At 41.4% G+C, this 15,389-nt stretch overlaps 2 protein-coding genes across 5 annotated transcripts in view; both read left to right on the forward strand.

Annotated features, from left to right (window-relative positions):
• The window catches only part of SPI1 (Spi-1 proto-oncogene), a 28,018-nt gene extending 26,409 nt beyond the window's left edge, over positions 1-1,609 (forward strand). For all 4 annotated transcript variants that reach the window (XM_053386146.1, XM_053386161.1, XM_053386170.1 and 1 more), the window contains one exon: positions 641-1,609. In XM_053386146.1, coding sequence (XP_053242121.1) covers positions 641-957 — 317 coding nt within the window. In that variant the 3' untranslated portion in view covers positions 958-1,609. The remainder of the gene's footprint in view (positions 1-640) is intronic.
• An 8,119-nt stretch (positions 1,610-9,728) lies between these two features.
• Positions 9,729-15,389, forward strand: part of MYBPC3 (myosin binding protein C3) — a 69,139-nt gene continuing 63,478 nt past the window's right edge. Inside the window, exon 1 of the mRNA XM_053386797.1 lies at positions 9,729-9,855. Within this exon, the coding sequence (XP_053242772.1) occupies positions 9,831-9,855 (25 nt within the window). The 5' untranslated portion in view covers positions 9,729-9,830. The remainder of the gene's footprint in view (positions 9,856-15,389) is intronic.

Below are 15,389 nucleotides of genomic sequence, written 5' to 3' on the forward strand. Positions count from 1 at the left end.
CTGGATGGGTGGATTTTTCCTTAGCATTTTGCAATAGTGAAACTGACATAGCTTTTGTGCAGCAATGTATGAGAGGCTCAGAGAAACTCAGAGAATAATCAATTATTTTTGAAAGAATGCATATGTGTTTATAAAACTACTACCATTCAATGTTATTACTTTAACTCGCTGCCCAAACATTCCCACACACAATGATGCAATGCAGAACTATTTAAGTACGGAGACAGGGTAAGAAATATAACAATTAATGTTAATGGCTACCATTAACATTAATTGAGAATTTCAATTAATGAAGAGCATTTCTCTAATTGTTTCTTTAGGGTGGTGCTCCCCATTCAACAGTGACAGTAATATTGTGCCATTCATTTTTTGTAAGTTTTTGTGTTTGTGCATTGCTGCAAGTGGAATCAGTAGCAACTATGATGGCAGTTTGGCCACCATTTTGCAGCCTCTTCCAGTGCTCTGAATCTAGCGTTGTTCTGGGCTAGGGGTGGGGGATAGCAGCAGCCACAAATATGTGGCCTTTTTTTCTAGAAGAGGGAATGAGAAGAAGAAAAATCCCAGGAATCTTCTTTAAAAGATGTGAAGTTTTGGCTCCTTTTCAGTCTTCAAACACAGCTTACTTTATTTCTTCCTACAGGCAGCAAAAAGAAAATCCGACTGTACCAGTTTCTTCTTGACCTGCTTCGAAGTGGAGATATGAAAGATAGCATCTGGTGGGTGGATAAGGATAAGGGCACTTTCCAGTTCTCCTCCAAGCACAAAGAAGCACTGGCTCACCGCTGGGGCATTCAGAAAGGCAACCGCAAGAAAATGACCTACCAGAAGATGGCACGGGCACTGAGAAACTACGGCAAGACTGGGGAGGTCAAGAAGGTCAAGAAGAAGTTGACCTATCAGTTTAGTGGAGAGGTGATGGGAAGGAGTGGTATGGATAGGAAGCACTATAGTCTTTGAAGGAGAGACCCCGGAATAATGAAAAGCCAGATAATAAAGACACATGAGTTGGACTTAGCAGCAGAGGTTGCCAAACACATCTTTTACTATGCTTCCAAAGCCCTCATCTCTATCTCACTGAGGCGAAATTTCAACAGTGTTTCTGGTACGAATTCCCTTCTTCAGCTTTGAAATTCCTACAGAACCCAAATGCAACAGGTTGGACACCGCAGGGATTTTCTTTTTTTTAAGGGAATGTATAGATATATTATTTTCAGAAAATATTTCATTGTGCTGTAATTAAGATTTGCAGCTGACGAAGTTTTTTGTCCTTCACAGGCAAGTCGCATTTCACCTTCAAAGACTCTGCCTTAGCTTACAGCTTAAAACTAGCATTAATACAGGCTCTGCTATAGTTCTCCATGGCTAGAGAGAAGTTTGCAGATCTTGGGAATATCTTACTGTGCAAATATTAATAACGTGTAAATATTTAATAAAATCAGGTTTAAGAAAAGCGTATTCCTGAATTAATCTGTAATGGCTCATCAGTAAGTCTTGCAATCACTTAGTATCTATCCACAACACAGACTTATTATTAATTAATCTGTAATGGTGCATATCTACAGCCCAGATTTATTATTAATCATTCAAGCATAAAATGGTTAAATTGTAATGTGGAATTATTCATTTACTTAGAACGAAATATATGATGATTTCAGGTTTTTATTTTCACAGTTTCCTGATATATGATTCATCAGTGCAATCTTCAGGTTGTTAAAGTGTTGGTTTAACTCTCATAGTCTCCCTTTTTCCCCCTTTAAAAAAACTGTAGAGGAAAGGTGATTCCCAGTAAGAATACCATAGCAATGAAAGATCCATAAGAACACAGGGAGTTGACTTATAGTACAGTGGTACCTCGGGTTGCATATGCTTCAGGTTACATACGCTTCAGGTTACAGACTCCGCTAACCCAGAAATAGTACCTTGGGTTAAGAACTTTGCTTCAGGATGAGAACAGAAATCGTGTTCCGGCGGCACAGCAGCAGCAGCAGGAGGCCCCATTAGCTAAAGTGGTGCTTCAGGTTAACAACAGTTTCAGGTTAAGAACAGACCTCCAGAACGAATTAAGTACTTAACCCGAGGTACCACTGTATACCAAGTCAAAGCAGTGGTCCAATACCAGCAGTATTGTGTACACTCTTAAGGGGTTTTCCAGACAAGGCTCCTTCCCTGGACTGTCTGGACTTGGAGATAGCAAGGTTTGTACCTGGGGTTTTCTTTTTGCATGTTCAGACCCAGAAACCTCCCCCCTAAATAAATTCACACTTGACTCAAATTTTGGTTTTGGTTTTTGGCAGAATTTAGGCCACAACTTTATTGATTACAGAAAGTGAATGGTTGCATAGGCTCTTGTTCGACTAGCTCCCTGCCATGCAGGTAGCACTGACCCAGGGTTCCAGCATAGGTCAGCCAAGGGTGAACACCTGCATAAGCGGAAAGCCGGGAACGGGCTAACCCTGCCACCCAAATGTCCCCCTGGACTCAGGCACAACCTCTCAGGGGTTGACCAAACCATCGAGTCCCTAGATTCCTTTAGCGGAATACCCTTCACATAGGGATGGCGAGAGCATTCTCCCATCCCTATCACCAGAACCAGAGCCTATCCGCAACCTTACAAGTTGTGACAATTGCTACGCGGTAGACGAAACCCAAATGGCAACAGCCAATCAGCCAAGTGAGGAAAATTCCTGCCGTGCCCCTGTCCCAACGACAGACAACACACGACGGCATAGCAAGGTCAAGCACAAAGCCCTAAAAATAGGGAGAGGTGGGCGGGTGTTCCGAATGCATGGGCCGAAAGAGGAAGCTCTTGGTCATGTGCATGGGTATAAATAGGTCCCTCAAACTGTTTGGACTGCGTCCCATTGGCCAGATTGCACCCAGCTACAAGGGACCTACCAATCGGGTGTTGTGGCTGACCACTCTTACCCACCCACAACACAGGGGATTGGTTGTCCAGGTCTCACCGCAACAAATGCCCTCTTTAAGGGAGGACCCAATGTGCAGAACATGTGCTACAGACCCAGCCCTCCTCAGGCTGTATACGCTTCACCATTGTACCATGTAAGTATGACAAGCCAGAGCAGCCACAGCAGTAGCAGAGCTGGAGCATCTTTTCCACCTGAACTTATAAGTCTCTGTTTCATGCAAACATCAAGATTTCTATATTGTTTCATTCCAATCTTCCTTTCCGTATATAGGGTGAGAGTTAACACCTGCACTCTTTCTCATGCCACTGAGTAATATATTTTGGTAAAGGGGTGCATAAAAATCAATATATTAATAAAAATAACATCCAGAAAATGCATTCTATGTGGGAGAAATGCACAACTGTACATGCAAAAATGTGTTCACCAGGGAGAAATTCACACCAAAATGCTGAATAATTATCATGGTAATTTCTACGAATAAAACATGCAAATTGCTGCAGAAATGTGGAGAACTGAACTGAAGACTAGAAAAATGAGAAACTGGAAGCAAAATTGGTAGGATCTTTCCATCCCTTGTTTTCACTCATTAACATTGTTTCACTGAAAGTAATTGCAATGAAATTTCAGGACTTCACTCACTGCATAGGGGAGATTGGGCACTGTGACGGGTACCACAATGTCTGAGTAGAACAAGCAGACGTTTTATGATAGCACACATTAAAAATAATTGTGGATATAATTTCATTTTCATTTCAAAGATTTCCCCCCTCTTCCTCCTCTTTTCTAAAAATATTACATTTGAGATAGGTTAGAGTTTCCACCACAGCTGTGAAAGGAACCTCATACTCTATCCAGCTGCATTTATCAGTCTACATTTGTTTTACACAGCTGCATTTTTCCAGACTGGCAACCGTTCCATCAAAGCTCTGTCACTGTGATCTAGTAGTTCTTTATCCTTACACAAACATTCCAAAACAAAAAAATTTTTTTCCTTCCAGTAGCACCTTAAAGACCAACTAAGTTAGTTCTTGGTATGAGCTTTCGTGTGCATGCACACTTCTTCAGATACACTACTGTATCTGAAGAAGTGTGCATGCACACGAAAGCTCATACCAAGAACTAACTTAGTTGGTCTTTAAGGTGCTACTGGAAGGAAAAAAAAATTTTTTGTTTTGACTATGGCAGACCAACACGGCTACCTTTCTGTAACAAACATTCCACTCTCCTATATTCAGGGATTCCTGATTTCTGTGTGCACATTGCTACTTTAGAGCACAGGGAAGTTGTCATCCCACCCCAGCAGTGTGTTTCACAGCTCTTTCTCTCCCAACTGTTCACATCAGCACGGCTTCATTAGTGTCAGATTTATTTCAGTTTGTGTATAAACCAGGGGGCGTTGATGGGGCAGGGATGACTTTACCCTGTGCAAAGGTGTCCACACCTTGACTAGAGGTTAATTAGGAACCACATAAGGATTCCAACTTGAGCAAAGCTTGTTTGAGAAACAACACATCAAAAATTTTACACTTCTGTGTAACAAATGCTAAGGACAAGCAAGACCCCAGCAAAGTGCTTCCTGTGTTCTTAGAGCATTGGTGTCTATTACTTTCACAATTCCCATATCACACATTGGAACAAACAACCATTAAATGATTATGTTTCAGCCTTATTGAGGAAGACCTTGGGGTTATAATGGATTACATGTTACGTATGAGTCAGCAATATAAACTTCTTCCAAAAAAGGCAAATGCCTTGTTCAGTTGCAGACGTAACACACGCAAGATACAGGAACTGTGACAGAAAGGCTGAAATCTAACACTGAGGCAAGGGCTTCCTTTCACCCTGCTGTTGGTAACATTAGTTGAGAAGTAACCAGAATGCAATTTGCAAGCTTTTAAGATGGGCATTAAAAAAAATTTGATGTAGTTAGGGCTTCTCCACACAGTGTGTGTAAAACAGCGTTACCAGAGAATTGTAACCATAGCACAACACCCATATAAATGACCCTTGAAGGACAAAAAGCCAACTCCCTCTCTGCTGATGAAGTAAAAGGCAACAGTGGAAGCTGGTAGAACCTAGACCTGTTGGGGTGCCTGGGAGGTCCACAGACTCCCATCATGAAACAGTGGACACCCAAGCAGAACAGTTGTACAGTACGAGTATTGAGCATGGAAAGCACCTTGGCTGAGAAGGGGTCTCTCCTGTTTTCAGTTTTACTAAACTATGCTGAAATGGCAAAACTTACAGGAAGAACCAGAAACCAGGAAGAATCAAATTTTAATAAAGAATGGGGAAGGTTTATAATGTATTTGAAAAATTATTGTAAACAATTACATTCATTAGTAGGTTTGACAGAAAACTTGTAGCCAAAATCTGAATGATGGTTTAGCAAAGGATTTATAACAATAAGAGTTATTGAGGAGACGCAGAGGGGAAAACGTTACATAAGGACCCACAAAGGGGAGGGGGGAGGGAAGACGAGGGGGAATTATGTTTTTATCGAGTTTGGCTTTATTTTTTCTGTTACTGTATGTAGAATTGAAAATGCAAAAATAAACTATATCTATCTATCTATCATCTATCTATCTATATCTATATAATACTGACCTAGATTGACCAGTGGTTTGACTCAATATTAGGTTCTGTGCTCCTACATAACACAAAGGCACATAAAAAAGAAGAGAAGGCGTCTCTGCTGTCACAGCAGCTTCTCTGCTGGGAGACAAGTTATGTGCCCCATGCCTGTTTCTGGTTCTTTCTCTATTCTTTTATTTTGCAAAGAAACAATGGACACTTAACCACTGCAGTTTTGTTAATACAGTACGTAGCACTTAAGTGTCTTACCTTGTTTCAGAAGGGACCCCCGCTGAATTTCTCGTGTAGATTCATGCCAAGGAAACTGTACATTATTCAGAAGTCAGCCCCACTGAATTCCATGAGATTGCTTCCTGGTAAGTATGTACAGGATTGCAGCCTCAGCAGTTCTCAGACTTTTGCAAGTATAGGAGCTAACTCCTAGGGGCCAAGGGGGCTTTCCCCACAATAAAATATTTGAGGGGGCTGCCCCCCCAAGTTGATGGGCACTGCCATTCAAATGGTGTGTGTGCAGTGCATCATGTGATCGATAGTGTGGGGTGGGGCTTACCTGCCCCCCTCCATATTTTATTCAGGTTGGCACTCCTGTTTGCAACAGTTTAACTGCAAATCTTGCAAAAGATTTGAAGCATAGCAGTGACCTCTGCTGCCCCCCTTCCACCAAACCCCCAAACTTACCCTTGGGAAGATGACTACAGTGGAGGCAGGCACTGCCAGAATCTGCCAGATTCTCAATTTCTACAAAGGCTTGGAATCTGTGGAAAAAATGATAAAGCTAGCATCAGCTTCTAGCCAGGAATTCTGAGACTAGCCCCAGCACCTGGTAAAAAAATATGATTTCCTGGGATCCTGGGAGTATTGTTGTAATCCCCACCACCTGGGTAAGTTATTGGTTTAGGGGAAGGGGGAAAGGACTTACAGGATCCATGTAGCACTATGGGATCTGCAGCACCATACTTAAATGCAAAGAATACTGTATAGGATATCTAGCCAAGCCCAACAGACAGCAAGCAATTGCCAACTCTTCTCACCTCTGAGCAGCAGGACTGGGCCTTTCCATCTGTTCCACCTGGCCTGTGAGTAATAGCAGGAGACCCTTGTGCCCTGGGGGTGGTGATATCAACTAGGCTCTGCAAGCTCACCTGCTGCAATAGGAGTGGCAAGAAATTGACAGATTTGAGCTAGGCCCCAGAAGATTAAGGCTCAACCCTAAGACCTACTGCTTCTGGTTGCTTAAGAGTCATTTTCTGACAAGTTGGGGTCACCATCTTGCCTAGTCTGAGCTCCTGTTGCTGGCCATTTTGGACATGGTAGAGTCCAACTCTTCGACTCCAAGCATTTTCTTATCTAGCTAATATGCTGTTCCCAAGCAGCTTTGTTCTTTACATGACAGCCTTTTCTCACCTATTGTTGTTTAGTCATTTAGTCATATCTGACTCTTTGTGACCCCAGGCACTTCTGTCTTCCAATGCCTCCTGCAGTTTGGTCAAACTCATGCTGGTAGCTTCGAGAACACTGACCAACCATCTCGTCCTCTGTCGTCCCCTTCTCCTTGTGCCCTCAATCTTTCCCAACATCAGGGTCTTTTCCAGGGAGTCTTCTCTTCTCATGAGGTGGCCAAAGTATTGGAGCCTCAGCTTCAGGATCTGTCCTTCCAGGGAGCACTCAGGGCTGATTTCCTTAAGAATGGAGAGGTTTGATCTTCTTGCAGTCCATGGGACTCTCAAGAGTCTCCTGTAGCACCATAATTCAAAAGCATCAATTCTTTGGCGATCAGCCTTCTTTATGGTCCAGCTCTCACTTCCATACATCACTAGTAGGAAAACCATGGCTTTAACTATACAGACCTTTGTTGGCAAGGTGATGTCTCTGCTTTTTCTCACCTATAGTTCCCTGGAAAGAGTCCTACTCCAGGGGTCTCCACCAAACCAAGTAAGTAGGGTAACCACTACAGACAGAGCCTTTTTGGTAGTAGCACTCTACCCCTGGGAGGTTTGTCTGGCACCATCTTCATTGACTTTTCAGGTGAAGCGCTCTCTATTCACTCAGGCCTAGGCCTCCCTGTTTTAAATTGAATTTTAAACTGTTTTCATCGTGTTTCAGCTTCTCAAAAATAATTTATTATACTCCCCCTCCCTTATTTTATACTGTATTTTAAATTAATGTTGTATTCTTTTGCTTTGCGGCAGCTGTTATGTGGCAGCTATATAAATAAATAAACATCAAAATAATAATAATAATAATAATAATAAGAAGAAGAAGAAGAAGAAGAAGAAGAAGAAGAAGAAGAAGTTGTTTTTATTTATACCCTGCCCTTCCCGGTTCAGAAAACCAGGCTCAGGGCGGCTAACAACAAATTTAAAAAACTTAATTGATGCAATAGTAATAATTACATAAAATTTTACATCACTTTCAAGTGCTCAAAATGCCTCATATGCATTATCTACTTATAATCGTTAACAGCAACAGTGTAAGGTAAATCGGCATTATTAACCCCCCTCCCATTTTTTATTTTTAGGTAGTGGGGTTGAGGCTGGGGACGAGTGGCTTGGAAAAGGCCACTGAGTTCCTGACAGAAACAAGATTTGAGTGGGGAACTTTGAGATTCATAGCTCAGTCTCTTAGCTGTGGTAATATGCCACTATGTGTGGTCAATCTCTGGGTGGCAAAAGAAATGTTATCCATTGCACCGAGGCAGATTCTGATGGCTTGAAGCAAACCTTATAAAGTTCAGTGTCCAGTTAATGACCTCAAAACTCCTTACAAAGGGAAATGAGTGAGCTCTGAAAATCGGAGTATGTCTGTGAAGGAACATAAAACTCAGCGCAAACTGGGTAATATGTATTATATCATTACCATCTGGTAGCTAGCAGCACAGTAGCAGCGGGGGGCAGGGGGGGCATAAATCATTCCTTGTCCATTTGTCCTTTGAGCATGAGGACGAGATCTGAGCCAAAGAAATAAATATGTGTTTTAAAACAGAACAGCTGAGAAGTTTATATAAGAGCCACAAATATGATTGGGCTGCTTGCCAGTTCCCAGCCCAATCTTCATAATGGAGGGAGGTGGAGTTAAACTATTTAAGAGGAGTCTGCATTGGCAAGGTAGATATGAAAAAAAAACCTCTCAGTCCTAAACCATGGTTTACAGGTTCACTTTCAAAAGAAGAAACCGTATGCTAGGCAAAAATGATGCCTAGTGCCAATGCACAAAGAGAGGAAAACTTTTGCAAGCATGAAAAGTAAACTTAACTTTTGATAAAAGCCTGACTGTAATCTATAAGGTTGATATAAGTTTTTATAATGTGTGGATCACAGATACCCAACTGAGTGAAGCCCTGTTATATTCCTCTCCCATGCAAGTCTGTCCGAGTTTTGGGAGTCAACTCTCTTTCAACTGTGCTGCAAAGTCAGGACGCCGCTGCTGGTCAGGTTTGGGTACCCAAGTCTACCATTTGTCACTGTCGTTCCAAAAACAAAGGAGACAATTCAGCCAAAGTTAAGCCTGTTTCTATCCCACTGATTTCAGTGGGAGAGATTTGAGCATTCACTCATCACCTCTCCCATTTAAATGAAGGGGACTTGAAAATGCCTAACTTTGGCTGGATCATGCCCATAGTGGGCACTTCCAGGCTGTCACTATTTTTGGATGTGATTAAGTCACATGCCGGCAAATTCAGGTTGTGCCATTAAAGTTCCTCTGACCGTCTTCCACATACCCATGTACCCCGCTCCAAAATATTTATTTTTTTACTTCTTGCAATGCATGGGGAAATGTACTGGAAAGTGTAGGAAAACAATTGCTTGGTGCAACATCATACAACTTCCTTGTAAAGAGATCAGAATGAATGCTCAACAGCTGATGTTATCTGACCTCCTCACAAGCTTCGTGCAAACAAATCAGGATGATGCCCAATAAGCAGCATTGCCTGGAAGAAACCAGTGTATTTAGAGGTTCAGTGTGTGATCCCTCACATATAAATATGCAAATTGCATGTGGCAGAGAGGGTGAGGCAAAGAGCATCATGGTGTGCGCTTGGATTTGTCTTCCATCAAATGAGCAGCAGGGCCTGTTCTTGAGTGGTTCACACTCCCTGACGCATGGTACCCAGCTATATTTATCCTGGCTGGAAGAATTCTGTCAAGTGCTCTGTGCTGTTGATAAGGTAGTGGTGGTGACAACAGTTGGGGAACAAGAGGGAGGAGCAGGAGGGGGCATCCCAGTAGTATTTCTTTAGCAGGGGGGCTTGGAAGTCATTGAGTCTCCTTGCAGTCTCACTCAGTCAGCTCCTGGTGAGCCAGCCTTAAGATGCCAGAACCTGTAAAGAAACCAGGTAAGGACTTCAACTAGAGACAGGAAAAAATGAGCATTGCCTTCCTCTTTGGGAGAGAGCCTGCTAGGTGGAGCAGGTTTCTTCATCAGGCAGTGAAACAAGATGCCTTAGCAACAACTGTACTGAAGGGGAAACAAACAGGTGGCTTTCTTTTGAAGTAAGCGCATAGAAGCCTAATTCAAGGATAATTAAATTAACTGGGATTAGCTTCATTTAAACAAACACATATCACCACCACACAAACATCTAATCAAGAAGGGCAAAAGTAAAATAGTTTTCATTTCCCAGTTCTTAGGTTCTCCTCATCACCTTCAAGTTGGAGGAAGCAGGGTGTGGTACGTCTCTTGGAAGTTTTCTTTTTGTGGGTGAAAAGTGACTCCCATTGTTGTTATTTTTTCTCCATCACTTTCTTTCAGGCAAATGTAAGTTTACAGCTGAATGAGAAAACGAGGCATTTTTCTCTATAAGATTGGTTCTTGTCTGCCACTCTGAGATCCCTAAATAGTAAATGTATATCCTTCTACATCCTTCCTCCTTTTTGAAAGGTGGTATAGGGTCAGAATAGATTTTGTCACCAGAAAAGTCACTTTTATATCTTCTCTGAAAGGCTGGGTAATGCAGAGAAAGAAAACAAAATTTATGGTTGTAAATATTCATCTTCTTTTAATTGTCTACAACTGCAGCATCTAAATAATTTTGGACCTTACCCAGTGCCTTTTTTCTGGGGTGACGCAGGGGTACGTATACCCCTAAACATTTTGTGAATCTACATTTGGCCTCATTGAGGGGCAATATTGAAATATAAGTAGGAAAATGAGAGTACCCCTAAACATTTTTTTAAAGAAAAAAAGTACTGACCTTACCTATAAGTATTTAACAACTGCTGTTCTGAAAACAGTATTCATACACTCTTCTCAAGTTCTGTCTCTGTAATGTAATGACTGGAGAAGGTGGCATTCATTGTTGCATTTGAAATGTTTTATATAATTAATTGTTTAATGTTTGCCAGAATATAAAAGCTAGTGAATAAGTCTAGTCTCTTTTTCATTTCCAAGCAGCTGGTAAGCAGAGAAAGTACAGTCACCCAACAACTGATATTTCCCTGATTTAAATTAGATTTTTTCCATATAGTGCTTCTGAATATTGCACTTTCTTTTCTGTCTGTCTAGCTATACACAAACACACACACACACACACACGATACAGTGTTTGCTGTGTTAACAGGTTGTATCCTTTTGCCTTGTTTGCATGTAAGTGTGCTTGAAATATATGATTTGTGTGACTTAAGCTGCCTCACACATGTTTTTAAAAGGTATCTGAAAAAGGCTGTATGCATATACATAAAAGTGTGATGTATAAGTACATATGGTTATGTAAATCTGTTTATTATAGATGATTTTGTCAGAGGGCTGTGACTTACCATAGTTCTTCACCATGCACACTTAATGGTGAAGAGCTTTGATTGTAATGGTCCTGTTCACACTTTGCAGTAAACTAGAGGTAGCCAGTATGGTACCCTCCAGATTTTGTGTACTACAAGTCCCATCATCCTTGAAATGTGTGTGCTGAGAATTTACAGTCCCTTTCATTTCTATTCCCAGGGCTCTTGAAGGAGGAGCTTTTTTTCTTTCCCTTTTGATCCCTCAGATTGCACAAGACCAAAAAAGCAGAAGCAAACCATATTAAAACTTGTGTGCTGAGAATTTACAGTTGCCTTACTGTATGCTTTTGCACGCTTCCTGGATGGGGGTGTTGTTTTTTTAAGACAGTGTGTGCCTGCAAGCTATCTGTGTGCATGCCCAGTTGCAACTTAATCAGCATAATTCAATCAACAAATTAGAAGGCAGGGGCAAACACAAAATGTGAACACCTACTGGTGTGAACAGGGAAGACTGAAGCTGTTCCTTATACAGTATGTACATTCAACTTGCAGATAACTTAAACAATAGGGAAATATACCTGGGATCCTAAGGGTATTTAGTCTGCTATCCTAAAATCTGAATCAATTCCTAGTCTATGGGAACTATGTTATTGCTTCTCTGAGTTTGACCTGTCATGTTATCCCAAGCATTGTGGAACCAAATGCTGAGCCCGTGTTTTGCATGAGTAAGGTCTCCAGTTAAAATGCTCCGTTAGCAAGTGATGAGAAATATGTCTGCCAAGAGCTCTAGAGAACTATTGCCAGTCAGAGTAAATAGTCATAATCCAGATGGAGAAATAGTCTGACCTTGGATAAGACATGTATCTTCCTGTGTTCCTGATCAACTTTCAAAACCAGATCATTTGGGTGATCAGATGCAGTAGAAGTGCTTCTTTCTGTATCTTCAAATGTTCTAAAAAAGAAGGAAGGTTTTGCAGCTGCACTTCTGCGGGAATGGGACAAGCTGCACCTTTAGAAAATTCTTTCTTCTGCATAACCCTTGAGGTGCAGGACAAGTCCTGCCATTTGCTATATCATGCTGGCAAAAGGGCTTGAAGTCTTTTTCACTTACATAGCAGCTTTGGTGGAAAATTTAAACCTACAGCTTTTTAGGAGTTGCTTCCACACTAGACTAGACACCAGCTAACTCCATTTTTACAAATTTTATATATAGTGGTACCTCGGTTTATGAACAGCCCTGTTTACGAACTATTCAGTTTACGAACTCTGCAAAACCGGAAGTAGTGTTCCGGTTTGCGAACTTTACCTTGGTCTACGAACGGAATCTGAACAGTAGAAAGGCACTGGCGGTGGGAGGCCTCATTAGGGAAAACGCACCTCAGTTTAAGAATGGTTTTGGTTTAAGAACGAACTTCAGGAATGGATTAAGTTCGTAAACCGAGGTACCACTCGTATGTGTGTTTGTGTGTGTGTGTGTATGTGTGTGTCTCCAGAGAACATGGCTGCATTCTAGTATTTTTCTACATTGTCCTGTCTTTTCTCAGACCTGATCTGGGGAGAATTTTGTCTCCAAATGCATTTGGAACAGCTTGACCACTTCAGCCTTGCTACTTGGGGCTTATGCTAGGGCTGGCCCAGGATGTTTTGCCACTGAGAAAATGCCGACCCCCACCTCTACCAGCTGCTCCCCTGCCAATTCTTTCCCTGCCCCTTGCCGATAACAACTCTGCCCCACCCCTGCCCCCTCCCCCCGCTGCCGATGGCTCTGCCACCACCAACTCCGCAGCCTCCCTCCACCCAAAATCAATGAGAAAAAGGAAACTGGGCAGGGAGCTGGTGGTGTTGGTGGCAGTGGCAGTGGGGAGGAGGAAGAAGAGGAAGCAGCAGGTGGCATACCTCTTTATACGAGTTGCTGTTGAGTACAATTGCAAGAGTGCTGTTGTGCTCATATCCTTCTTGTGGGCTTTTCATTGACCTCTAGTTGGGCCCTTGCTGGACCAGACAGGTCTCTGAACTGCAGAGTTCTTGTGTTCTCCTGTTGTTATTGATGGGGGCTTACCATCTCTCTCTGGGCTCCCTGATTGTAGTAAGGTTTTGCCCCCTCCAGCAACATACAGTATACAATATCTCCTATCAAATATTACTTCAGTCATGCACACACTATTTTCCAGGCTTCTAGTCTCATCCCTGCACCTCCATCTGCAATATAGGATAAGAAGACATATCTAGTGGGTTGCAATGATTTCTGAATTAATAAAGTGCTCTGAAATCATTATTATATTTTATTAATGTATCTGTTATCTTGGGAACAATTACAGGGTCAAACAGGGAAGCGATAAAATGGACTTTCCAAATACGGAATCATCTTATAAAGTTTTGTGGGAAGAGCAGTGATACTTAACAAAGTTTGAACTTTAGGCACTGTGACTGGGTTTTCAAGAAGAAAACTGCTTTTGATAAGTAAACGAGAGAGAGACTTGCAAACAGCAGTGGTGTTCACGTTTTTCAGAAAAACCTTTGCATTCTCTGTAATAATTTCCAGTGCAGTAGATATGTGAGTTCCATGACTTTATTCCAGTATGCAACAACAGCTGCTAGAATATTAATAGCACAAAATTGGAAGTCAATTAGTATCCCAACGGTAAGAGATTGGCAAAGTAAACTATTCGAATACTTAGAATTGGCAAAAATAACACAAAAAATCAGAGATCAGAAAGAAACAAAGTTTATTAAGGAATGGAATAAATTCATAACATATATTGAAGCAGATTTTAAAAATCTAAAGATCACAGTAGGCTAAATATAACCCTCCGACGTGCAGAAGTCTTAAAGATAAACTGCGGAAAAAATCCTTTATTATAGAATCCAAAACCGAGGTGGAGGGAAGTCAATTAGTTATATGTTGTTTTTTGTTCTTTTTTTTCTATTTAGCCGTGTTGTTTGGTTTATTTTTTGTTTGTGATGAATTTGTCTTGTGTGTATTGGTGTGTAATGAAAATTAATAAAGAGAATGCAAAAAAAAAAAGATATGTGAGTTCCATGGCACTTTTAAAGACTATTGCACTAGTTTTAAGCTTTCAGATTCTAGTCTATAAAAGCTTATGCGGTAATACATTTGTTGGCCTTTAACCTGCCGTAAGTCTCTTTGTGCTTTTTAAATTCCTCTTGGAATCTAAGTGAGGCATAATTAGATTCACAGACTGGAATGTTTTACTAGGTTTTCTTTTTGAAGAGCTTGAAGGTTATGTAATTCTTTAGTCATACATTAAGTATTACTTGTTTTTATCTGCAGATTTAGAAGAACTGTAAAAAGGGAGGGGGATATAAATATAATTATTTTGCATTATTGCACCAGTGGCACAACAGATGTACAGAACAATTATATACACAAGGTTATAAAGTAAGGCTGTGTGTGTGTGTGTGTGTGTGTGTGTGTCCATCTTATTGCTAGCCTTTTACTCATGTTACTGGAATTTACAGCCTCAGCTGCTGAAGGGGAAGAAGAATGTAAGATAGCGAGACTTGACAAGTTGGGATCAAGGGGTAGCTAAGCCTATAAGTGCAGAAAGTGCCTTTGCCTCTTTTCAGCTAAGGAATTTATAGTAACGTTATATAGCTCCAGAGCAAAACACTTAGACAAGTTCCTTCACTGACACATTTGGAGCATTCAAATGTACATGCCAAACTCATGGGCAGTTATTTTGTTGATTGGAGGCAAATTCGAAGAAAATACTATTATGATTTATTTTCATGTGTGCCATGGCTGTGCTGGAATTCACAGGAAGTAAAACTAAATAAAGGAACAGGGATTCTCACATTCAAAAATCTAATCTTTGGAGGGGGGAATGCGTATATGAGCCTGAGTGAACTAAAGCCCAGAGCTTTGCTGGGGATCATCAAATTAAGAGGGGCTGGAGGGAAACCCCTTTGAAATGGGTGGAGGGGGGGGACCATGACTCACCTAAAATTGGGGGGGGGTCAATAATTCGATTACCTTACTTTTTTCTTCTTTAATTCAAGTCCTGGCTAAGGGAAGAGCTAGCAGTCTTGAGTGGGTCCAAGGGCAAAATTATGCAGGACAATCCAGTGACTGTAGTTTTTGCAGACTGCAGAGCCCAGTGAGAAATCACCTAAGGTATGCAGCCTGCATGGG

Source organism: Podarcis raffonei, chromosome 1 (assembly GCF_027172205.1).
Source record: "Podarcis raffonei isolate rPodRaf1 chromosome 1, rPodRaf1.pri, whole genome shotgun sequence".
Classification (NCBI taxonomy): Eukaryota; Metazoa; Chordata; class Lepidosauria; order Squamata; family Lacertidae; genus Podarcis; species Podarcis raffonei.